General features: G+C 37.6%; 1 protein-coding gene across 21 annotated transcripts in view; it reads left to right on the forward strand.

The window, feature by feature from the left end:
• Positions 1-26,664, forward strand: part of ADAM23 (ADAM metallopeptidase domain 23) — a 115,346-nt gene that overhangs the window by 22,860 nt on the left and 65,822 nt on the right. For 14 of the 21 annotated variants that reach the window (XR_003257429.1, XR_003257414.1, XR_003257431.1 and 11 more), the window contains exons 1-3: positions 4,764-4,932; positions 5,996-6,219; positions 16,262-16,338. Coding sequence is in view for 17 of the 21 variants with exons in the window: in XM_026089350.1 (XP_025945135.1) it covers positions 4,764-4,932; positions 5,996-6,219; positions 16,262-16,338 (470 nt within the window). In the remaining 4 variants the exon portion in view is untranslated. The other 7 variants (XM_026089362.1, XM_026089353.1, XM_026089429.1 and 4 more) reach the window with 3 other exon arrangements.

The following is a 26,664-nucleotide window of genomic DNA, read 5'->3' on the forward strand; positions in this document are numbered from 1 at the left end:
TGAGAGGAGATCTTATCAACGTGTACAAGTATCTGAAGGGAGGGTGTCGAGAGGATGGGACCAGACTCTTTTCAGTGGTGCCAAGCGACAGGACGCAAGGCAATGGACACAAACTGAAACACAGACACTTCCACCTTAACATGCTTGACTACTGCACACACTTGATGGCAGAATTCAGCAGTCATTGCTAGCATTCTACTCTGCTGTTTGTGCTGCCTGTTTTCTAATGCACTATACCCTTCAGTCTTAACCTGTGCAGTTGATATCATCCGTTATTGCCAGAGTAACTAAGCTATTCTTTTTATGCTTGGAAAATCCCCTTTAAACTGAATATTTGATATTGCAGTTTCCTCCTCTGTAATGATCATCATTGTTGTTAACTTGATAGCCAGTGTTCTTATGCCATCCTTGCCAAGGCTTATTGTTTGATAAATTAGTCATCTATGCTTCTATCTCCTGAGCTTGTCTTGTTCATATTCTATCTGCAACAGAAATATTCCTCTTTCTATTTAACCAGTAAACAGTTTGCCTTTGTAAGGGGGAAAAGAATATCCAAACACCACCTGCTCATTCAATGCCAGACCAAACTGGATTCTTGGAATAAGTGTTAGATATTTGAAGGTAGGCTGTTTCACTTCTATTGGAATCCAGAAATTTTCCTTTAAAAAACAGTAAGACACACTCCTATAGTGCTCACTCGGGTAAAGCTCTCTAAGATCAATGGTATTATGCCTTCCAAGGACCAAGTTCATTAAAAACATATTCTATATGGAGACTTTCCCAAGAGAAGTGATACACTGACATTATTCTTTCCTCAGATGATATCAGAAAAGGAATTTGTTTGTGCTGAATGGTTATATCTTTACTACTGAGTTAATAGAACCTGGACTGGCTATTAAGTATGAATAGCCAAGACTATTATCAGCAGTTTTGACTCTGGAGCCTTTCTGATTTGAGTTGTAGCATCGCACAGAATTCCATCACATGTGCTCGCTGACCCCCATCCTGATAAAGGAGTGATGAATTTAAAAGCTCTGGGCAATGATCTGGAGATGATGTGGATTTTACTTATCACACAGAATGAAGGTTTGTACCTTGCATAATATGAGTTTGCCCTCCAGCTAGTCTTGAATCACTGGCTATCAGTGGTTTCCTGAGTGCCTTTGGCTCAGGAGCTTTCAGTTTCTTTCATTGGATACAGATGTTGCTATGATAATCCATGCTTCTGATATTTTAGTTTCAGACATCTGCAGTGCAATCTATTTGGGATTATTTCACAGTGTCTTTCAAAGGTGAAAGCAGTTTTAAAAAAAGCAGTTGTCTGTCTTAGTGGGGTATTTCATCCTGAGCTGATTATGGTCTGTGAACTGCATGTGACTACCTGAAGGTTTGTAGCTGTTTTATAAAACACAGCTTCTGATTTACATATCCATGAGGGACTGGGAGACTAAGCATGCCTGCCTGAAACAGTGTTACATGATTATTTCTGCTTGACCTAAAAGGACTTTAGAAAGCTTTTGCCCTAAATAAGCTTTGTAGAATGAACTTATCTTTATTTTCCCCCTCAAAAACTGGACAGTAAAAATTGATAGTTTCAGGGAACAGGTATTTTTACCATTCGTTGTTGCTTGACTTGTGTATTTTTATGGTATAGTGGAAGTTAGCTTCTGGATTTTATTTTTTAATTGTATGGTCATTCTAGTCTTTGCTCCTAAAGTATTTTGAGGGGATTTTTTTATTCCTGATATAGATTCACTGACATGACTTATCCTTTGATGTGTTTATATGTTTATGGGGATAAAACAGGAGCTGCTGTTGGTCGCAAGGATCTAACACTATCTGATGAGGAGGAATGGCTGGCCTAGACAGACTGTGCGGAAAGTGTCTAGCAAAGTGAGTATCAAGGAAGACCCAATTTATATAGAAAACTGGTACCATTTTCTCCCTAGACCCAGGTAATGGAGAAATCCTAAGGCATGATTTTTGTTGTTTTTTACACCCAGTCATCCCATGGGTTTGTCTTCTACTTATTTTATGCCATCACACACTGAGATTTTGATCTTCCTCAAGCAGCACCTGTTTGTCCAGCATAAGGCGTTCTTTTTTCAGATTCAAAACATTACTGCTATAAAATGGTCTGCATTGCAATGATTCATAAAACTGCTTATGCTTTCTAGATTAACAATTATAATGAATTCTGAGATAGATTCCAGCTTCCATTAGCACTGGTTTTCTAAAGAAAATTACAAGAAGCAGAGAAAACTCTTATCGTCCTGGAAATTCATGTGGTATCCAGACTTAGACTAGAAGGAAGAAGCTCACATAACTAAAAAAGGAATATCCAGACAAAAAGGAGAAACATCTTATTTCCTCAGCAGCAAGACATGCACCAAAGGAAAACGTATCTATTTTGGGATATTAGAAGTCTGTTGGGCAAAACATGTGCTAAGAACTCAATATCTAAACTTGTCTCTGAAGCAAGTCAGCTTCAATGTTTTCTGACTCCTGAAGCCACAGAATGAATACAAAGAAGCAGGTTAATCTTATGGTATCTCTTTGAAGTTATTTTTATCTTTGCAAATATTCTTCATATTGGTAGTTCACACTGGGTATGCTGGACTGAAGTATAAGAGATACTACTTGCTCTAAAGAATGCACTAACATTTCTGTTCATGGCCTAGACTATCTGCTGGCATATGCAGCACACTATTGCTGATTTACACCAGGTCACAATCTGATTCTGAATCTTCCTACAGTGCTCCTCTTTGTATGTACACACATCCATTTTCTTTGTCAATATACACTTTTGGTAGCATTTGGATCTCACCTGCATAACCATTATCATTACAAGCTGGCTACTAATTCTGACCTTTTCACAGTTGGCCACTTTGTCAGTAAAGATGAATGGGTCACAAGGACAAAAGAAGGGAAAACTGAGGAGCTGCAAGGAGCACGCCTGTCAACTAGAGATGTCAGGAGAGAGCAGAGAAGAGCCTGAAGCTCCACAGACATCTTCCAGAGAAGATTTCAAGCATGAGAGCTGAGGGGAAGGGTTAATGGGAAGGGCTCTTTTCAGCCCTCTGCAGCAAATGAGGATTGCAAATTGTGAAATAGCTCATTTGCCTTATCTGTGCATGTGCAGAGCTTCCGAAGGAAAGGAGAAATGCCTGCCTCAGTAGTTTGGAGAAGAATGAACTGATCCATGTGCTGCTTCCTCTTGTCTCCCAGAATCTCATCCAACTCTTGCTCTAGGCTGCCAATTTTCAAAGCAATTTCACTCTGCATGAAGCTCTTAAGATAATTTGAATATTTCCAAACTCGTTGTCTTGCAATTGTTCATACTGTAAGAGTGAGCTTCTGTGTTATCTCAGTCACAAAATTATGGGCTTGCTCTTTGCTTGCCCCATTTACAAGGAGAAACTCAATAGCTTACAACACTGACAGGTGAGCTCTTGCTAAGGCAGTCTGAGGTGCCACCTTTCCCTGTTGCCTGCCCCATCTTTCTGTAGTAGAGCTGCTTCAGGTGTTACAGTTTACATGATAGYACTTCAGACTCCTAACAGAGGTGGCCTTATGGTAAAAACAGTGTGAACTGGAGGAGAGGGGGAGGTGCTCCCTTCTATTTGTGGGAGCATGAGGCAGGAAGTGGGGAGACTTAAACCACTGCTGGGAGACTTGCCACAGCTTGTTTGTCGAAGGTTTTAATAGCTGTGGTGTTAATTAGGTGTGTGGTTTAAACGCTTTGCTGTGAGGGTAGGCAGGCACATGTGCACATGGTTGCTTGTGACCCAGGTGCTGTGTGGTTGCTTGTTAGGCTGTTTAGCTTGGCAGCAGGTGATGGCTTCTCTGTACCCTTGTGCAGCATGTGTGTCTGTGTGCACCTGTAACTCTGAAAAAAAAATCACTCCAGCTTTGCTCTATGAAATTATATATGTAACATACCAAAATTGGAGGCAAACCTAATGGCTGACTACCTTAGAAAAATGGTTGATCCATTTTTCCATATGGCTTTGTGCTGATCTTATTTATATAAATGTATGGCTTTAATAATGAGGTTTTGTATATGCTTAAATGATGAGGATTCAAAATCAAAAATCCAAACCTGGATGGGAAAGATGGACATAACCCACAACGATTAGGCTTGGGCAAGAGAACGGTGCGGTGCTCGGGGTAAGGAGACAAATCAAATGCACTACAGGATGGGCAAGAAACCACCCTGGGGCTGGCAGAGGGGCACAGCCTGGCTCTGAACCGTGTGTGAGGCTGCTGCTGCCAGCGAAAGCAAGTATAATTCTGCGGTGCAGAAGCCAGGGGGGCAGTGTGAGACAGCAGAAGAGCGTCCTGTTCTCGGCACTGTGGGAAAGAGGGGCTGCGGGGCGGCGGAGGGAGGCAGGCAGGCAGGGCCGTGAGGAGAGGCTGGCGGAATGGCGGCTCCCTCATGGTGTCGGCGCAGCACAACGGACAGCGCCCGCGCGAGCCCCGCCCCGCCCCCCGCGGCGCGCATGCGCCTCCCGTGGCGGGAGGGGGCGGGGGTGCGCGCGGCCGTTAGCCGCCCGCCCTCGCGCTGAGGTAACGGCCTCCCGTAACGGTGGAGCGAGGAGCCAGACGGGCGGGGAGCTGCCTGCCTGCCCCCACCCTGCCCGCCGCCGGCTGCCGGGCTCCCCCGCTCCCCGCAGGCGCAGCCTGTCGACGGTGCGGGCCCCCCCGGAGCCGCGCTGCCCCCCGGCCGGCCGCTCCCGCGCCGCCCTGGGGCGCTATGAGCCATGAAGCCGCCCGGCAGCAGCTCCCTGCGGCAGCCTGCCCGCGGCCGCCGCCTCCCCGCCGCCGCCTGCTGCCCCCCGCTCCTGCCGCTCCTCGGCCGCCTCGTCTCGCTGCTGCTGCTCCTCCATGGCTCCTCCTGCCCCAGGGCCGGCGCGGCTGCGGCGGCCGCCGGTGGGTATGACGGTGCGCGTGTGCCCCCGGGTGCGTGCGCGGCCCGCGGCCCCTCTCTCCCGGCCTCGCCCGCCTCCTCCCCGACAGCAACCCCCGATGCAATGCACTGGCACCGCGCGGGTTCTCCCCCACCCCTGCCGTTCTTGGTGTGCGTGTCTGATGCTGCGTATGGAGATGGTCGGGTTGCGTTTGCTCGCTTGCTTACAAATATGAGGAGAAAGGTGAGGGGGAAACGCTCTCCTAAAGCCTGCGCTGCTGGTTTTTAAGTAGAGGATGGTGTACGTAGAAATGCGCTGATGAGGTATGCGACAAAAAAAAAAAAAAGCTTGGGTGTCTTTTGCGTGTGTTTGTGTGCGCGCGTGGGATCTGCGAGGGAAGCTAACCTGTTCGTTTGGCGTTGGGTGTTTGTGTGTGCTTTTTGCTTATTTGCTTTTGACTGGGATTTAGGTGACGTGGAAGTTGGGTGTAGTTGTTTTCCGAGTCCCGTTGTTATTGTTGCATTGCTTGCTGGTTGACTGCATCTTGGCATTTTAATTGGAAAGGATACAAGTTTTCAGCTCAAAAGGCCACCGAAGAGAAGGGCTCTTGTCATACTCAAAGTTAAAAGAGAGAGGAAGAAAACTTACTATTATGTAAAGGGAATCGATTAGCATTCAGTGCACATGGACTCTGAATTCAAGTTGTCTTAGCCTTTTTGTAGATGTGTATGTGGTTTTGCRCGTGTGTCTCAGAAGGAAAGAGAACTTAGCTGACAAATGAGTGTGCAGGGGATGACTGCATATCCATTAAAAGTTCTTTTCCTTTTGGAGGCTGAAAGGTTTTAAAATATTTATAATCTATGACTGTATGTGAAAATATACAGGTGTTTAAATAAATAATGTTTCTGAAACCGTTTTATGTGTGGAAATGAATTAAGTCTAGCTCAGTGAGTAAGCTCTCCTTTTGTTTATTTGAGTAAATAATAAAATATTAGACTATTGTAAGATAAAACATATAACTTTATTTTATGGAAATAAATACATTCTGCAGTCTAATTTRTGGCTGGTATATCTCTGTTCCTCAGACCTGCGTTGGAATGAAACAGCAGGCAGTATGGAGGGAGTACTGGTGGATGAAGAGCATACATTTCAACAGAATAAAAGCAGTAATAATAAAAATAGCCACAGCAATGCAATCCAAAAAGAAATCACGCTGCCTTCAAGACTGATCTATTATATCAACAAAGACTCTGAAACCCCTTACCATGTCTTGGATACTAGAGCAAGGCACCAGCAGAAACACAACAAGGTAGGATAAAAAGAGGCTTATCTGCAGAATTTTGAAAATGGTAGTGTGTGATGTGTAGCTGTATTAGAATGTTTTATTCTGCAGATCTCTGAGACTTTAATTCCTAAGGATGATGGCAAGGACATTTAAGGAGGACAAGTAATTAAATAAGAATGTGATTCCTCTTGTTTTAATTAAAAACAATTACTTTAAATTTCAGGATGGTTCAGAAGCTGAACTGTAGATAAACTGAATAGGAATTATGCAATGTTGGCTTGTCTGATCAGAGTAGATTCTAGTGTCTTGACTTATGTTATACCATCAGCAGCAAAATACTCCTTTCAAAATAGTTAYTGACTGCTCAAATTTCTGCAAAGGGGATTTCTTTAGGATCCTTAACTTAAAGCATGAGTTACTTGGCTTTGTGTGTGTCATGCACTACCTAATAAATGCAGTTCTTGTTTCCTGCTAGTGTATGACCAGTGATAACTACTGAAAAGTTCTACCATTTTTTGCCCCCCCCAACCCCTGAACACCTGCATTTTTCAATTTTTAATGAGAAAAAACCTTGCCTGGATTTGCATGGAACTGAATAATTTTGTGAAATGACTAGGTAAAGAAATAAATCTGTTCTACACTGTATTGCTTATGAGGTACTCAGTACTTTAATTTATTCCATCCTATTTCAGTATTTTAAGAATTTACTTCTTCCAGTAGATTAAAAAGATAATATGAAGGTAAAGAGGGTTTGTATAGGAAGAGATCAACATGGTAGAAAAGAGAGACATTGAAGTAGATTAGTGTGCGTGATATTACTGAAAGACTTGGCTATAGTGGAGTTACTACCTATTGAATTATATTAGATATGTTTTGAAATTTTAGAAAGTGAATTTATTATGCGTTATATAACTATGCTTTTTTGATATTTATTATGTAGTATTTCAGATGTGGAAGTAAAATGTGGAGTAACTCTTTAATTTTTAGGAAAGAAGCTGCAGTTATATAGTTTTGATATTTTAATGAAAAGAAAGGTTGCTTCCTGGCTTATTGAACTTGGATACCAGCATGTGCTATGGGATGCATCAAAGTATGGCAATATCTTATGGATGGCACAGAAAAGATGTTCCACTGTGAATTTTTTTTTCTCTCTTTTTTTGGGGGGCAGGGGAGGGCCTTTTAAAGTGAGATCACTCTTTTCAGTAAACTTAAAAAAACTGAAAACTTTCCTTCTTTGGAGAAGGGTGTGAAAAGAAAGGAATTTGCAAGCTCAAAGTGGCTRCAGACCTGCCTTTGAGAACAGTGCTTCCTCCATGTTTCTACATCAGTTTTGGGGGACTTTTTTGGTTTTTCTTTTTTTTCTGGGGCGGAGGGAGAATCCACAGAAGAGAATGTCTGCTAATCTCTTTACTTACCCAGCATTCCCACAAGAAAGTTGCTTGCCATTGCTTCTCCTTTCTTTGCCCTACCTTATCTCTAGCTGTTGGGGTAAAGCTCTTCAGAAATCAATGCTGATGGAACTGGCATTGATTTCCTTGGGTATGCTTGGTGCTAAGTATTGTGCAAAGTGGTTCTCCTTTCTACTCACTGTGTYCCTTTTAAGCCTACAGACTGCTAACCCTGCAGTGGTCTCACAGAAGGTTCTTTAAGCTTGATGCTTTACAGAGAGCATGACATTACGTTGACTTCATTCTTCTGGCATGAAACTTCCATTGCTTTGATCCATTTATTTGAAAGAAAGGGTTATGTTCCTTGACTGGATTGATCTTGCATCTCCTGCTTCCAGAGCAGCACAAAGTGTTTTTTTTTTCCCCCAACTCACATCATCTGTCTTTCTCTGCATGAAATCCTTTCTTCTTTGCTTCTCCATCTATTCCACCAATAACATAACAGGCAATATTTTGGTTATTTTATTCTGTTTAATGTTCAATGTTAAAAAGATTAATGATCACCTCTGTAGAGCAATACTTGAGGAAAAAAGATGCTGAGGATGCAAAATGGAAACAACCCATAAAGAAAACAGGATGCAATGGAAATGTGAAAGGTGCACAGGAGGGTTTTGATTTTGTTGGGGATTTCTTAGTATTTGCTTTTATCCTTTTCCAGAATTAAAATAAATGTTATATTGTAAAAAATCCTGATTGTGAGATTTTGCTGTCTCTCATGTTGGTAATGGAAGGAAATAACCAGAATAACTTTATAGCTGGATAGAAAGAAACCTATATATAGGACTGATCATTTGCATATGAAAAAAATAAAGACAAATATGATGGCCTTATGTAATACATACAACCTGGGCAGCTGAGGAAGAAAAATACTATATATATATGTATTTTTTTTAAAAACTGCTCTTGGAGCCATGCATTCTTTGACATGAATCTTCTTGTCAGCCTTAATGTACCATTTATAGGCATATGATATTAAACTAGTTCCTAACTACAGATATTATCCAGTAGACCCTTTCTGTGGGTCTTTATTATAGTGACCAGAAGAATATAAGCCATATAGATAGTTGTGGGCTTAAGCCTGTGAATGCCTTGGAAATGCTGAGTCACTATAAGGAGAGAGAATAGCAGAGAAAATTGCAYGCATATGTGAAAAAAGAGATATAGCTAGAGAAATAGTTAGGTAAAATGACTTAGAATCTGCTTTTTCTTTAAAAAATCTCTTTTTAAAAGTAAGGATCTGCAACCTTTGTCATGAAATATATGTAGAAATAAAGGGGTGGGCAAGAAGACATTGTACCAGAGAATCCAAAGTTTAAATTATAAATTCTTTTCTTAGAACTGATTCTCTTTATCCTCATTCTGTTTTTGAATTTGTTGAAATACCATCATAATGAGAGGGTGTACCTAAACTGTTGATAGGACCTCCCTCTCTTACCTTCTTGTTCTTCTAAGAAACTTTTTCTCACTGTTGACAAAAATGAATGTTCACCATAGTTTTGACTAAGTGAAATGGTATTTTTCCAGGTGGACAGAATTCTAGTGAATAATGTATTTTTTCATAATGCTCTTAAAAAAAAAAAAAAAAGGCATATTTTGAATACTTGGTGCTTGAAGGTCCTAACATCTGTATACCTCAGTCTTCTCATAGTTAAGTTAAGGCTGGCTGCTTTCTTTGAGATCTTCTGAAGTTATTTTTAATGTGAAATGCTTAGAAATGAGCATCTGTTTTTATAAACACACTAAAGAAGCTTTTACGAATCTTTAAACTTGTTAAGGAGCTCTGAGTCATCTGCATTCTGCGGCTGTGTCTTTCTAAACTTCTGCAGATGCAGGTAGCATTTTGAATGAACTGATAGCCCCCGTATCAGCCTTGATGACTGCTTTGATTCATGTTTGCAGCCTGTATAAAAGTTTGTTAGGACCAAATGGGAAGACTGCATGGCACGCCACTTGTCACAGAATGCTAGGAGCAAATCCTTATGGTGGCCCAACAGAAAAATCTAACAAYGCAAGATCAGATCACAAGATTATAGGATTGCCAGGGAAATGCAACTCAGGGCAACCTTACCTAATTGTGAGTGGGGAAAAAAGCTTGAACTGGACATTTATGAAGAAAAAGGATGTATCTGCTGGACAGTTTCTAACTTTTTTTTGGATCAATAAAATCTAAATTCTCAAAAGTTTCAGARAACCGATGTTGTTTATCTGTTCATTCATAGTTCTAAGCTGTTAGTGGGGTTTTTTTGGAGGGAGCAAGAGGGAAGGCTGTGTTTTAAGAAAACTGTTCTGCATACCCTAACAACTGAAAGAAATGTGTGGCAGTAGTAGTTTTGACTGCGAAGATATTTCTACAGTTCCACCCCCCAAAAAATCTTGTATTCATTTTGTGGCTGTTTTCCATGAAATGAACACTCCAATTGCTGCTGTTCAGCCCAGCTGTTTGTCATTTAAATAAAGAAGACATTCCTGCCAGGCTTAATGTTGTTTGTTTTCCGCTAGGTTGTCCCGTTTTAAAGGGTGAGAGACGAGACCAATAGGTCTCAAGATCTCTTACACAGCTTTGTTGTGTAGCATACCAAACAAAGCTTAGAGGGAAAGCATCCTTAAGATGAAAGGAAAACAACTGTATCACAGCCCTTGTAGAAGAGGTGGTATCCAAGCAAAAGCAAACCTGTTTTGTAAAAGATGAAAGATTACGGTTAATAATCTTTGACGAGGAGACCTCACGTGAAGTCTTAGGAAAATCCAGATAAAAGTCCTATGGGTTAATTATTGTTACTCTAGGATAAGTGTTCATTTTTAATTTCCATGTAACAAAAACTGTTCAAAATAATGAGTGAGCTTCATGTAGCTTATGTATATGAATTTAATACGCTATCAGAGAATCTTTGTAGTATTTCTACTCGCTTTGCACATTTTTTTCTCCAGAGTCTTCTGCAGTGCAGCTTTCAGTTTACACTGCTTATGGACTGCTACTTTTATGTGTACTTTGTCTTTTTTTTGATTCTAAATTGAATTTATATTCAGGCAAAAAGCTTTTTTGGACTTTGGATCTTCAGTAGCCCAACTAATGGGGGTTGAAATCAGTCTTCTGAAATTCTTGGTCTTCTGGGAGGAGACACCTTCCTTATCCCAACTTCTTTTCCAGTAGATCTACATCCATGTTTTCTAGCTGAAACACGGGTGATGATATTTCTGTAGCTTTTTCCATTTTTTTTTTTATTTCTGTATCCTCTAGTTATCAGTTTCAGGCAATATCCTATAGAAGACTTGAGCTCCTACAAGTTAGACAGTGCAACACTTGCACTTGTTAGGCCCTTGTCCCAAAGTAAAAGAAATCAATTTAAGTTTGTAGACTCTACCTATCATTTATGGGAAGTTAGATACCACAGGAAAGTGATTCAGGATCTAGATACACTTACTGTGGAGTGTTGTGAAAAAGACCTAGAGAGGGATCTGGGGACTCAGTCTGAGGATCCAGAGAGGAATTAATATATAGTAAATCAGATTGACTTGTAATAAATTTTATTGGTACTACTATCAGAAGAAAGGTCTAGATCAAAAGAAATATTTTAATAATGTAAAACCCGTCTAAATCTGTTTTAGATTCCTAATTCCAAAATGGTGGTGATGGAACCCCGTGCTCAGCTTCTGAAATGAGAGAGCAGTTTCTGACTGTTATTTTAGTCAGCAGAACTACTTGCAAAAATACAGCTTTCTAAAAGCAGTGATCTTATCATACGGAGATCAAATTTATATGAATATAGCAAGAGACTTAGAGGTAATGGTCAGTTAAATAATACTGAAAATGTTACATTTGTTTAAACACTTCTGTCAGACCTTTGTATTTTTGAAAGGATAACACATTTTTGCATTTGGAATAGTTTTATCATGAAGAAAGCAAAACTAACGTTGTTCTTCACTTTTTGTGATGATAATTATAAAATTCCTGAAAGTCTGGAAAATGTGAATTGTGGACAAGCAATGCCCAAGCATAGTGATGAAAACAATAAAAGCGTTCCAGTCATGACATAAATCAGTAGAACTCGAACTGCGAATACAGCTTCCTAATCTGTTCTTATCTTGAAAGTTATAGCAAGCTAATGATTGACTTGAAGGCAGCTGGAGTTCTTTGCTTGTACAGATTTTTGGCTTGGAAGAAAAACTTAGAGATTCTGCTTTGCATGAGCAGCTACAGCACTCTTAGGATCTTCCTAGTACAAAGAATCTCTTATCACAATGACTACACTAGCAATCTGAGCTTCCAGAACAGTGAGCAAAGACTTGTAAAGTTTTACTTTGGGGGCAGGAAAAAAGTTAAAAATGTTTTCTGATGTTAAAATGTTAGAGACATTTGACCCTTCCTCAACCAGCTCCTCTGTCCTTGATCAGTAAGTCTTTGCTGCAGAAAAACTTAATGTAATTTTGCAGCTTTGCAGTTGGCATAGCCTGTGGCAGTCAAAGCAGACACCTCTGCAGAGGTTTTTGAAYGATAAACAAACATTTACAAAGCAACTTAGTCTCATGTGTACATAAGTAAAGAATACTCATGCATGTGTAAACACATATATGTATGCAGGTGGTACAAGTAGTAGATGTGTAATATTTTTCATATATAGACCATATATAATCTCACAAAATTAATATCATTCTACCCTATATTCTTGCTGAATTTATATTTCTGGGTGAATCAGAAGAATACGTTTCAGATTAGGTATTATATTACAGAGTGTTGAAAAGTAGGCTGATAAGAGAGTACTGTGAAACGGTAAGGTGCATAGGAGAATCCCACAGATTTTTTCTGAAATAATTCTTCCCGTCATAGTGATACATGACAATTGTAATGGCTAAAACACATGGTAGCAACTCACTGGTAGCTTTCTGTGCTAAATTTTTACAGGAAAAATATCAGCTTCAGGATGAAATAGCTTAGTCTCATTACCTTAATATAACTGCTAGCTCGTAGCTTTCATGGGTGACTATATATTATTAACTGGCTTAAGCAAGATCTTTATTTTACTGCAGTAGTGGAGTGTTACATTTACCTGAATTCAAAAACATCTTTTTGCTAAACTGCAGGGATTTAAAGCCTACTGTTCTTTTTATAAACAGTGGTTTGAGCAGAGTTTGGTGGAGAACATGCCCTGCTGCAGTGTAGCAAATTACTGTGTGTCAGCTGCTTTGCAATAATTGCCTATGTGTACAGACTCTGCATCTGTTGTGAGGCACAGTAATAGTTAGCAAATGGTGTTTTTATATACAGAATTATTGTTTTCAGAAATAGCAATGATGTTATATCTAATACTACAAGATAAACATTTATGGTGTAACTATAGACAGAGAATACAAGTTACTTTAAATAATTTTAGATTGCACAAGGAAAAGGAATATATAGTTGATGGTTTAGAACCTGCAAGAAAGGGTGTTATGCCTGCATCACCTGAATTGGCAAGATTTGACATTTATAGCAGATCAGATTAGAGACCCTTCTAGCTATCTTAATGAACAGTCAGTAACAGATGCCTGGGAAGAATATGTTGTAAGCATAACAGTGATAGAGTGCTACTTCACAAATGGTCTCCCAGCCTCCAGTAGTTTGTGGCTCAGGGTCTTGGAGTCAAAACTTGTCTTTTTAATTTAATAGCTCTTTCTGGATGGAGTGCCCTATTGTTAGCTTATACAGTTTTCTTTTATAAGCCCATGTAAATTTTTGGTACTCATGATGTCTTGTGTTTCAGAATTTTGGAATGTTTCAAAGGCTGAAGATGTTATTGCGTGCCTTTCAAATGTGTTTTATTATCTGAGGTGATATGTCATCCTCCATGTTTCAGCTTTTTTTGAATCAGTTAAGTGGCTTAAAACACAAGTGTTAAAATATGCATTTTGAGTCCTGCTGACTCCATTAGGGGAAGTGAAAAAAATGCTGTGCTAGTATCTGGAAAGAAATAATAATCTTTTTCTTTCAAAACTAACTGTGGAAAAGTGTTTGGTCACTTTTGATCTTACTTTTTTGTTCACCTTAGCTAAATGAAGTGTTTTTAGGATCACTGGTAGTTAGTATTGCTTCTAAAAGGACTTGTAAACCTCRTTAGTGATAAACTACACATAAATCCTGATTGGACAGTTGCGCTTTGGCATGTTATGTACTGATGCATGAATGTTATGGACATATGTGTCATAAATCTGTAAATAATTATTTTACTCTAAAGGAAACAATCTTTTTATGGAAAAATGCAGTATACTCTCCTTAAATTTAATGTATTTACCTTTGATCAGGAGATGATATTTTGAAAAACTTCCAAACTACTGTGTTCATGTAAAACACAATAAAAACTAGGTGCTTTAAGAAATTCAGTACTTACCATTTTTCATGTTTTGGAATGATCTTAATGAAATAGTACATATTCTTTAAACTTTCCAGATAGTTAATACTGAAGTCTTGTTTGTGGCATACATTCAAAGACATTAGGTCATAATTTAGGTAAATGTTACATGAAGAGGAGACTCAAATCAGCAGCTCCTGTAACTTTTTAAGGGGGATCTTTATGGAGTAAAACTAATCATGACCTTTTTCCCATGACAAATTTTTAGGTATTTTTAAAAAATTCATCAGCTTGTATGTTATGATGGAAATGGAACATATTCTGAGGTTTTTGTCATGATTACTTTGGGCTACTTTGTTCTTTAAAGATTGAACACATGCGTTCTTATGAATAGGTGTTTGAAAAGCTCCTTGTGGCACTTGTTCTTTGGTTTCACTGTGCAAAAAGACTGAAGTGGAGCAGGAGCTGAGAAGGCTCTCATAGTAGGGATGCATTTGAACTGAAGTGCTGTGCTTTCTTTTTTTTTTAATATAGCTTTCATCCTTGCAACAAATCCTTTCCATCAAGTCACCTGTTTGTCTTCATATTTCAGCTGTTTCACTCTGATGATTCAGAGCAGCTGTAAACTCGGTTCACTTGGCCAGTGTTATCTCATTGAATTGGTAAACTGTTGAGACAGCCCTTAATATTAATTTAACAAAAGGTGCAACAGAGAGAGCTGATATAGTTCAGTTCTGTTTTATTGTAGCTATGTATGATAATACTGTTTTAAAATTTCTTGTTTAGAGATCTTGTATTTTTTAAATAAAAAACAGGTTTTGGATGGGGGCTTGTTTAACGATATTAAAGATTGTTAAAATCTAAACTACATGCTTTTTTAAGAAGCATGGACAAGAAATTCTGTGACCCTGTTAGTTGAGAGGGAAACGCTATTTTGGGGGGCAAAGAATGTGGCCCAAGAACAGATATGCAGGAAGCATCCCAGCTGAATTTAGACACTATAGCAACTCTTGGAAATGTTTTTTTTTTATTATTGATATTGAGGGCTTTCATTAAAGATGACAAATACCTTTGCTGAGAAATAAACTGAAAATCAGTGCAACTCTGCATAGTGCATGGRTGGAAGAGGAGCACAAAGAATTTATTCTTTGTGGAAAACTCCAAAGGAAAACAAAATTACAGGCTTTGTGGGCCTTACAAGCTAACCTTCATATTATCTATGTTTTGCCAAAAACTAGGTAGAACTTTATACCATTTTTATGATGTATCTAAAGATTCATTTTGGTGTGTAATAAAAACTAATATTTTTTCCTTTGATTAAAGGGTATAGACATAATATTCCAACTTTATGGAATTATTAATTTTTATCAAACTAGGTTATAAGTAAGCATGATTGGATTTTCAAGAGTGTTCCGAGAGAGGTTATGTGATGTATGGGTCTAATCTCTTCCTGCCTGCCTGAACCCTGTCTTCACAAAAACAACTTCTTGCATTGTCTCCTTTGTCCTCCTTGTTTTTCTAGAAAATAGATGAATACATTTTAAATGTTTTGCTTTCAGTCACAACAGTATAGAAACGATAGGTTAAAGAATACAATCTATTTGACAAAAATTGAATTTCCTAAAAGTTAAAGTTAACTCCATATATGAGACCAGTTAATGGGTGTTTGTGCTGTATGTTAAGCAGCAACAGTCTTTTATCCATTGGTTTGGTAACATTGCCAAATGCAAGGCCTTTAATTGTGAAAGGATTACTTTGAAGGAGACCTTCATAACATGTAATACAAACTTTGACAGGATTTTGTATTTGAAGGCTTGTATCGCAAATGCTTTGATTATTCAGGCCTTTTCATGTGACTGAATTCAGTAACATAATTAACAGAACAGTATACTGTATTGCTTACATACCCATCTGGTTTTGGCAACAAGACAATAGAGACATTTGTATGAATTCTCTGAATTTTTTGGGGGGGGGTTATTTTTGTAAGGAGTGATTGTTCTGTCTGTATATTTGAAAGTATGCTTTTCAGGTACCATTTTCTTCTCTCTTTTCCTCCCTCCCCCCCCCCCCCCCCAAAGGCAAATCCTTTTGAATCCCAATTCATTTTGTAATTTGCCCAATTACAAGGGCAAAGGTTTCAGCTTCCTTTAAGAGTCATGAAAATAAGCATGTTTTCCATAATTCTGTTTTTCAAAGATTTTTATGGCAAATATTTGCTGCATATAAAACTTGGTGATTCTTTTGAAAACTTTGTTCTGCAAAACTATATAGTACTGCTGTGTGCTCATGTTACAGGCTGTGCATCTGGCCCAGGCAAGTTTCCAGATTGAGGCCTTCGGCTCCAAATTCATCCTTGACCTCACATTGAATAAGTAAGTGCACAATTTGAAGTTTCTTTCTGTCCTGCTCTAACTGTCATTAACTTCTATGGTACAAGACCAGGGCACATGCAGTTCCGAGATCTGTGGAAAACCATCCTGTTATTCAAGTTTATTAATACAAAACAGCATTCGGCTTATTTTAAAGCAAGGTAACTGTTACCTTACTGACACCCATAACATACTCTTAAATTTTATCGTTCAGGAAAAATAATGGTATGTGAAGATGGAAAATATAAAGCTATAGTTTGGGCCCTTGGAACCTAAATGTAATGTTGAAGACTCAAAGTATTTAAAACTAACATTTACTCTTTAATTTGCAAATAATCTTTGTATTAATACAAGTTCAGTAACTGTATTTATCATTATAATTATGACTTAAAACACAYAGTTCAACTGTGATTAAATTACTGGCTGTTAAAATTTAGTACTACCAGTTTTTATGGTAATCAAAATGATAAAGAACAGAAAAATTTCATTTTCTGTATGTTTTATATATGGTATGTTTCTTTATGTTTTGATGTAACAAAAGTAATTGCAGAATGATTGCCTTTTACTAATGGTCCTACAAGTTCTGAACCTTTGTGAACATCTGTAATAAAACGTTAATAAAATACATTGAACAAGCTTCATGTATAGTAGAAAAATGGTGGTAGTTGTCAGTAATTTAGTTTCCATATTGCCAGTGTACTAAGCATGGAAATATTGTAGAAGAGAGATTACCATGAATAATGTTTCAGAAAGTGATGTATATGTTAGTCTAAATTATCTTTACTTAAAGCATGGTAAAATGTGGTTCAGTGTTTTGGACTGTGGAAAAGCTATTTGTCATCATCTTTGCTGTTTATTTACATGTCTGTACTGGACTGATTCAGGACAGTAATTTGTATTTTCAGTTTCTGTCTTCTGGATACCATTCACCTGGAAGGGGCAAAGACTAGATGTGATTTATGTTCTGGATTTGTAAATAGGGAGCTTTCATTACCACTAGTGCTTGAAAGTTTTCTTTGACTTATTGATGAGCTGTCATGTAGATGGGTCTTTCTTTAGTTATTCAGATCGGTGTGTAGTAAGTAATATTGTAAATACCTATATGAATGACTCGTCTTTGATGACCTGGAAAGCATTCTGTTGTCATTATAATCAGCAAGTTCGTTAGGGAACAGGAATCTTAATAGTCTGGCTATATTGAAAGTTGCAGCTAGAGTCTGTTTACCAGTAAGATAAACAACTGTAGATAATTGTCAGGTACAGATGATCTGACTTGTAATACACATAAATGTCAGTTTAGTTGTTTTTATCACATCTATTTATATCCTTAGCTGAAGGTATGGAACTGTGTGTTTTTCTAAAAATTGTAAGAAAGTCTTCATGCCACTATAAAAATTTACACTGAGGTTTAAGAGTAAAGTAAAAGTATAAAATCAGTACTAAATACCCAAGAGGCAAAATTATCTGAAGTATTGCATAAAAGTGCATTTGCAGCTTCTGCTGTCCTTCAGTCTTTCAGCACACTTAGAGGAAAAGAAATTCACAGAAACAATTGCATATCAGTAATAAAAAAAAAAAAAATGTTGCTCTATTCTTGAGGTCCATCTGAGGTCTTATTTTGTTTTTAACTGTCAGCTGTAGTGAAAGTCTTGTTAGGGAGAAAAATGCAACCTTATCAAATCTAATAGCTTTTCAAAGGAACAAGTTATGGCTTTTTAAAATGTGCTGAACTATTATGTTCACTTTGTTTCTCACTTTGCTTCTCAGCTTCTAGGTATCAGATGTTTTGCTTTAAAGATGAACTAGAAACCTTTACCATCATGCATGCATGATTTTTAAGTTAGGCTTTTCTTGCAGTTCTGTCTTTTAAAATGTGACACAAGGTCTTAAGTGGTTGGCAGGATATGAGATAGTACACAAAGTCAGGGAACGGCAGGCAGAATGGAAAGAGAAGGAGGCCTTGAAGATAATTGGATGTTCTGTATCCTCTGAAAAAACTACATTGTAGGGAGGGACTATGGTGTTTTATGAGAGTTGGACCCATGAAGAGTAATTCCAGTAGGATAATAAAGACATGTTTGTTAAGGGAAGCTGAATCCGGTGGGTTCTAAGATGCGGGGGAGTTCTCCTTTTTGTCTGCTTGTTGCTCTTTCTGTTTGCATATGGTTGAACATCTTCAAGGCTATGCTTGAGTGGCTCCTTCCATGGCCCATCAGTCAGAGACCTAAGAGTTCTGGCCGTTGTTCTTATGTGTTATCTCCTATTTGTTAGGGTTCATCTGTCTGGGTCTATTACTCTTTCTGTCTCTGATCCTAGTCTCTTATGCTGAATGGCCRTTAACCAAATATTCCAGAATAGATACCTTCACATTTCACGTATCCTTATAATGATAGCCATCTTCCACCCCTGCTGTTTCTGACTCATAATGTTCAACTATTAAACTGTTTTCTCTCCAAAACTCACGCTAATATTTCTTTTTAAAAAAGTCCCACTTCTTTACATAAGACATCAAATTTGTAAGTCATAAGACTTATGACATCATAAATCATAAACACCCATAGGCAATCAGTTAAATAAGACCAGCCTTTGTATCTCCATTATGTTTATGTATTCAGCAAAATGCTGTCTTTTGTTACAATGTTGGATCATGTTGAATTTTAGCTGGCAGTTGTCCTGCTCATACTACTAAAGTCTTGCAAGAAGAAAAGACTGTAGACTTGAGCTGTTACATCCTATTAGCCAGAATAATCCAGTCTCTTGCACGTGGGATATGTACTCAAAAGCCAGAATAACCTTGAAATATGTTGAATATATATGTATCAGTTACTCTAAGGTGAGTTAATGTCACCTACTGTGTGTGTGTGTGTGTGTATGTATGTATGTATGTATTCTGGTTCTGTCAGAGTATTTTTGTCTCACTGCCTTTTTTTGGAAAGTTATTCAAGTGTATAAAGCTAAAATCAGAGGATGGTTGCTGCCTAGAAACACATTTTAGTTTTAAGTCTTCAGTTTACCATTGTTGGAATCTGTGCAGTTGTCTACTTTTTATATTCCAACTGCTGTTTAATAAAATTGGATATTCACTTACAAAATCTTAACTACTGTCAATGCAAGAAGAGCGGGTTGTAATCTGAAAGTTTCTGGACTTCACATGAATATGATTTTAGTTTAGAATAAATAACTTGCTGTTTTCTATCTTGCCTTAGTGCAGCAGGACAAACACGGCTTTAAAAAATTCAGCCTGTCAAATAAATCTTTTGAATCCAGTGTGCTGAGGCAATTCAAACTTCAGATTTGTATGGCGCTTGAGTGGGTAATTAGCTCTATCTCTGTTGCCTAAGGCTTGTGGTAATGCCCTTTGGTGTTAAAACAAACCAAATAGTAGTTTGTTATCATAAAGATCCTTGCTGGTAGTTTTTGCTGACAAGACTTGGAAAAAATTAGAGGTTAGATTAGAAGTTTGTACTCTTTAACAAGGTGGGTCAACTCTGGGCTATTCTGAAGTATCAAACATCTTGCCCTTTGTTACACTTAAATGTTTGACCAATTTCAGGCTCTCAGCCTGATGTTATTAATGACATTAAGGCATAATAGTTGCAGATATGCAGATTATGAAAATAACTTGAATAGCGATACTTTTTTTCATCTACAATGAATTAAGTAATGTTTTTAGCTAATGCTCTTAGTACAAAAATGAAAGATAATTGGATACTAGGGGGATAAAATTAATCCCATTTGAAAAGTAGAATTTTTTAAATTCAGCTATGATCGTCTGCCCAAATTGGATAAATTCCATATCCAACAAGTAATATTTCTGTAGCCTTGTCTTAACTCCCAACTTTTAAGAAAAATTCTTTAAACTATGTGCATTAATTAAAAAAAATCGTATTTTTGTCTTCAAACTTAGTGCTGTCAGTGCATTTGTGTAATCAATGCATTTGTATAATCAATGATCTATAGTACATCTGAACAATTTTTCATCTTTTATGTCATTTATATATTATATACATAAACACATGCGTGAGTGTGAGTTGATAACAAATTATTCTCTAATGATCTCTCTTTAACCACCACATGAAAGGCTTTTATGTTGTTACTCTTCAGTTAAAGGACAAGTGTTTCTATGCGCAACAGTTATGTTTTAAGCTAGCAGTTTTTACGTTCCCCTGCACTACCTAATACAAATTAGAGAGAAACTATGTTATCAAAAGCAGTGAATTAAAAATATCTACTTGCTGCTTTTTTAGTGAGGAGGGTAGTTAGCTGCAGTGTCTTTGGCACAGAAACAACAGTTTTTGGCTGATGGTTTAGCACCAGTCTTAACAAAGAGCCGTGCTAGAGCCTTCTTCCTCAGGGATTCTAGAGGTTGAGGCAAATACAAGCAATAGGGAATTCAGTATCTCAGCAGGATAGAAACAGAAACCAAAAAAAGCCAAGATGAAAGCAGCCCTCAAAATTTAGTTATTTTGGGGTAGAGGAAAAAAACAGAAAAACAGGCAGCCTAGTTTTTTCAGTTTTTTATTCTCTCCTGTAGAAATCCACCAAAATTTTCAGGAAAATGGATTCTCTTTTCAATGAAAAGGTTATTTGACAAAAATCCAGCATTTTTGGTATGAACTGTGAAAAAAAAGTTTGACCATGAGATGACATAACTATTTGAGACATTAAAATATGATGATTCTTGTGAGCAGTTGGAGTCTCAGGAAGGTTTGCTGGGCTGTAGTATGGGCTCAAAACTTCTAGCGTCAAATGATTGAGACGCACCCTCAAGATCTTTTTATCATGTAAGATTAGAACATCTGTATCTGCAGTCTCTGTTTCCAGCTCCTGAAATAAAACTTATATGTGGAGTATTTTAGCAGAATTTCTTTAGTCTATTTTATAAATGATCTCTAGCTTACATTGAAGTATGCAAAGCTAAAACAGATTTTAAACACTGTTAAAATTCTATAGTTTGCTATTATTATGTAGCCTTCAGATTTAACTGATTTAAAATGAGTTCAGAAGTCTGATGCTSTGCAGTTGCAAGATAGCTTAAAAGATAATCCCGTTCTCATGTGTATTATAATTTGTTTATAAAGAATTTGTACTAGTTGCTGTACTAGTAGGTGTAATGCTTCTTGTTTGCTTTTTTGCTGGATAATTTTTTTTTTTTGAGAAGCTTGAATTTGGTTATGATTTGATTCGATGGAAGAATATGCTTCATTGTTTTATAAACTGTAAAAATGTTTCTTGTTTTACTCTTTCAAAATGTTTTCCTGTGGTCTTATTCCATCTATACTGGCRTGAAGACGACACTCATTTTAACTTAAGAATTAGGAAAGTGGAGATACAGTATGTGTAATGTAGTTCAAGTATATCTGTGGAGAGAGACCCTGATTCTGAGATGTTAGGTGTATGCTTAACTACATATTATAAGTAGTCCCACTGACCTCATTATGTGTAAATCTGTGCAAATTGGGTTTATAGTTGATTGTACATCTTCTGATTTTTCTCAGGGACAGAATAGCATAGATGATGCCACTGCAAATCTGAGGTGGGAATGAATTCTGGGAAGCCCAGTATCATTTAGAAGGCGAGATAAGATGGTCCTTTCTGGCTTGATAAGATATGAAATTTACCTCTTAGTGAAGTGCAACATTATAGCCAGTATATTAAAGCCAATCTTACACGTCAGTTTAAAGCTTGTAAGTGTTGTTAGTTTTTGTGTTGTACCTTTCCGTAGGGGTGAATTTCCCTTGAGCATAGCCATGGAGGAGATAACTTTGTTAGCAAAGTTTGGAAGGCAGTAGAACAGTAACTGTATTATTTGAGAGTCTATTTGATTCTTACTAATTTTTCCTCACACTTTTTTTAAAAATGAAATGGAAAAACTAGTAATAACTTTTCCAGAAGGAAAGTTCATATATATATATATATATATATATATAACCTCCTCTTAAATGTAAATCCAAACATTTCCAGTAGTAAATGGATCCTATAAGATACACAAGCTGCATAAATTAAATATGATAATACTACTGTGGCAAAGTTAACTCTAGCTTTTTTTTTTTTTTTAAACTTCTACTATAGATAAGATGCAAAGAATTCAGTGTTAGGATTGTACAACGATGTGTGTGCACTCTTGTGAGTATGTGCAGTCCTCAGAGTCTCAGCTGTAGATAACAGAGCTTTTCTGCCTCGTTTGCCATTCKCAGGCCCAGGACTGGAGGCAACCTATTCAAAGTTATCATTCACTTCAGTGGGCATTCCACATGCAAAAAGACTTGGAGACAGATACTAAATCCTCTCCATATTTTTCAAGACATAATAATGTGAAGATGATTTTGCTTTGTCTTTGCAACAGTTATAAAAAGCTAATGATGTGAAAAAACTTCCTTCTCAGTTATTGTATTCAGACATAAATTAAAAGAAAAGCAGTAATCGTGAGTACTGTAATACTTAAATATTAATCTATCTTCCCTGAATAGTTGCTTCTGTAATTTTGAGTCCTTAGTACAATTCTCTTGTAACTTCAGCTATTCTTTTCCATCTTGTCACTAAGGTTGTGATAAAAATGTGTATTTTATATGTGTGCATGTGCATTTATATGTTCACTGATATGCACTGTCTGCTGTTCTGTACTCATTCACTCCTCCAGCAGTGCAGTAGGAGATGGCACAAATCCTTCTGCCACTGACCAAGAGCTTGAAAGTTTCTCAGCAGTATTCTCAGCTCCCTGTTGCCTGCCTCTTTCATTCCTCCTAGGATGTTCCAGATTAGTCTTTTAATATTTTTTCTTTTTTTTTGTTCCTATTTTTCTTCATCTCATCCCCTTCTCTTTGGCAAATGTTTATAAAATAAAGAGTGTGTATTTATTTCTCTGAATGTTTTATGGGAGACAGCTTATGATTTTAGCCACAGAAATTATGTTGCTCTGTCTGACTTTCAAGCACTTAAGTTTTGGATTCCTCTGCACTAATTAAGCTATGCCTGCTGTGCAGTGCCTGAGTAGAGYTGTGCCACATAAAAGAACTATCCTGAAAATCTTTGACTGAGTGCAGAGCCAGTTTCAACAGAGTATAGGAAAGCAAGCATAGATTAATTTGAAATGCCACCTTTTTTCTTTATTATGAATGCTGATGCTCTTGAAGTATGTTACTGCATGGGATCTGGGAGCCTGTGAATTGAGCTGTCTTAAAGAATTTGTAAAGAACTGAAAGGATACGCTGTTTGTTTTTTAAAATGCAAGCACTGACGTTCTAAATGTTAGCCCTTTTGTCAGACCAGTTGTTTGTGAAGCAAAAAGGCTATGTTCTGTGTTCTCCTCATCCTGGAGATATTCTGGTGTGGGTCTCCCACCATTTTAACCACGATCTTGAATGCCTGTATTAGAAGAAATAAATAATAATAAAAAAAACCTCCTGCATCTAATTTGGATTTTTATTTCAGTAATAAGAGTTGGTTTAATTTGGAACAAGACATTTGGTTTGTGAAATTGGRAGGACTGTTTTCAGTGGACACAAAGTAACAGCACATGTTGAGCATCCAGCCAATTCTAAAGAGGAAAAGAAACTCAAGTTTTGCCTGTGTATAGAAAGCTTGATTTAAATGATGGCAGCTTTGGCAAATATGATTACCACTGAATGAGAACATTCTGGCAGGGACAGTAGCCCTCAAATTTACATCACAGGTTAATAAGATTCATATTGATAATTCAAAGCTACCTGTTATTCCAGCAAGTGATGGAGGAAAGGGATCGATTAAAATGCAGTATTGAATGAGCTTGAACAGCTGTTTAAAATCTTTATTTTGTCAATTGCTCTTCTAGGCAAGTACTGTCACAGCAAATTATGTTGAGGTATTTACTGTAGCACAGTCCTTATCTTTTGTAATATTGTCGAGCAGTTCATTTTTTCAGATCCTTTAAGCAACACCTGTTTAAAGCAGCTTGGTCTTCAGTGCTGTGATAAAGGGAAGTCTGGTGGAAACTAGGAAAGACAATGTTCTCAATATTCTGAAGAACTCTTCAAGCTCCTGCTTTCACAATGGTTGCTGAAGTAGCCAACAAAATATAGTATACTCCATTCTCAAAAGGAGAGTTTGAAGATATAATTAGAGGAAGGATGATGAGGAAATTTCTTTTCTGAAATCACTTGGAACTGACTCAAGGATTCTGAGGGGGGGAAATTATTCCAGAAAACACTCTGGTGCTTTCTCTGGTATAAGACTTCACAACATGCTTTCCCTTAACCTTTTCCAAAGATCTTTTCCCCATTTGAGGAACTCTTAAAAATACCCCAAAGATTACATAGGGAATTACATTCCTATTGTCAGTCCATCCTTTTCTCTTTCTGAAAAGACAACCCAAACAAAAATGCACAAAGAGCAAGAGCCAGACAGTGCATGCAGTGATTTTTAAATGGGTGTACTGTTTACTGTTGCAGAATCGTTATGGTATTAACAGCAGTAGTGAGTGGGGGTGCTTAATTTCATTCCATAGTTATAGAGAAATTGCCCCTTACATTTTCGTCTGCATCATCAGTGGTTTCTTTTAATTTTTTTTAAACACAGATGCTTGTTTCAAAGCATCACACTTTGATTTTTAAGCTTCTTGAAGATTGTGTAAGAAAAAATAGTGAATCCTTGTTGCATTAAAAAAAAATAAATTGCAACATATTTCTTCCTTTGAGGCAGTCTTGTCAGAGCAGCTTCAAAAAGGCAACAGTCAACTAAAGATTACTGCARATCCATAGTAAAAACTTATTTTAATAATAAGTGGCCATAATAGTGTTTCAACAAAACTTGCAGATATAATAGAAACAAGGCTATAGATGGTCATTTCATTAGAGGGTTTTTTCTTAATGATCTTTCATCAAAATGCTGTAGCAAGGTCTCACTTTCTTTTTTGTACCTTTTCATGCTGCTAAACTATGTCTGTCAAATAAATGGGCAAAAACATTTTATGTATTTTCTGTTAAGTAATTCACAAAAATATTCTAAACTTGGTTGTTCAGTCACTGGTACTGAGCTTGAACCACCTCAGAATACTTAAAAACTCATTCGTTGGTAGTAGGCTAGCATAAACATAATTTAAGAAATGTGCAAGGAAGATGCTTCAATTGTAGCCTGATTTGTCACAGGCTACGTGCTAGGTTCCTGGAAGATAACTTGGTTACTTGTGTATGAGRCAGTTTTTAGTCATTTCATAGGCTTTACTTAGCCAAATCAAGTTTTTTCCTAAGGTTAGTTGGATGTCAGCTTGGGCAAGCCACTTGTCACACTGTAGCTCTCCTGCTAGCAGCAGCYGCAGCAGTGGAATGTGTGCCAGGGAGGTGGATGCGAGCTGTTTGGAAAGGATGTGCTGCTCAAACAGCTGTCCTGTGTCTTCAAAGAAGGCAGCTACCAGGAAGGCCGTATCCCTTTGCTGCTTATTTAGCTTGTGTCTAAAGCCATCTCTCAATATAATTTGGGTAGAAGAGCTAGTGATGCAGGGCAGCTCAACAGAAAAAATTATCCAAGACATACAAGGAGGGAACTGTAGAAAAGATCATAGCAGACTACACCTTTTTTCATTCAGCCTGTCTGAATTTGTGTTGCAGTTTGAAATAAGCATTCATTGTAAAGCATCATCTGTATTCCAGACTTTTTTAATGCAGCCTGCATACTGRTTCCCATTACATCTGCTAGAGGAGTGTGTGAAATTATAGGTCTTCTGTGCATCTGTCTTTCATGATGGAGAAAATGGTTAAAAATTATTTGGGCTGTGTTCATTTTTTTTTCCCCAAAGAATTTCCCCTTTCTTTTCTCAGATTTAAAGCATTAATAACAGGTAGAAACTCTGGTAGACAAAATCTGCAATAGCAGTTTTACRCTTATTTTTACAGCCTTTATTATTCCTGATATTAGGCCCTAGCTTTAGCAAAAGGGAGAACAAGTTCTGTTATCCAAATTCTGTCTTTTTCTTTGCAGCAGCAATGGAACGTTTTCGCTGAATTTCTTAGTTCTAGTCTACGTTCTGTGGTATCATGTTTCAATATTAATCACTTAGTAGAATATCATATTACAGATGTCTCTGTGCTGATGTTACTGTCCATCTTGAGAGCAGGACTGAAACCAGCTTTATTAAAGGAGCAGTCCCATCCCCCCCMCCCCCCCACCCCCCCCAAAAAAAAGCTCATGGTTGTTGCAGATTTGCAGCATATGTTGAGGGATTTCTGGACAATTGGATGTAAGATATTCTTCAGGATGTTTGCTGGTGTAGACTGATGCTTGAGCTAGGAATAATTGATATGAGATGAATATGGCCTGAATCAATATAATATTCTCATTCCTCCTCTCCCCCCTCCA

This window comes from Apteryx rowi, unplaced genomic scaffold (assembly GCF_003343035.1).
Source record: "Apteryx rowi isolate R43461 unplaced genomic scaffold, aptRow1 scaffold_12, whole genome shotgun sequence".
NCBI lineage: Eukaryota > Metazoa > Chordata > Aves > Apterygiformes > Apterygidae > Apteryx > Apteryx rowi.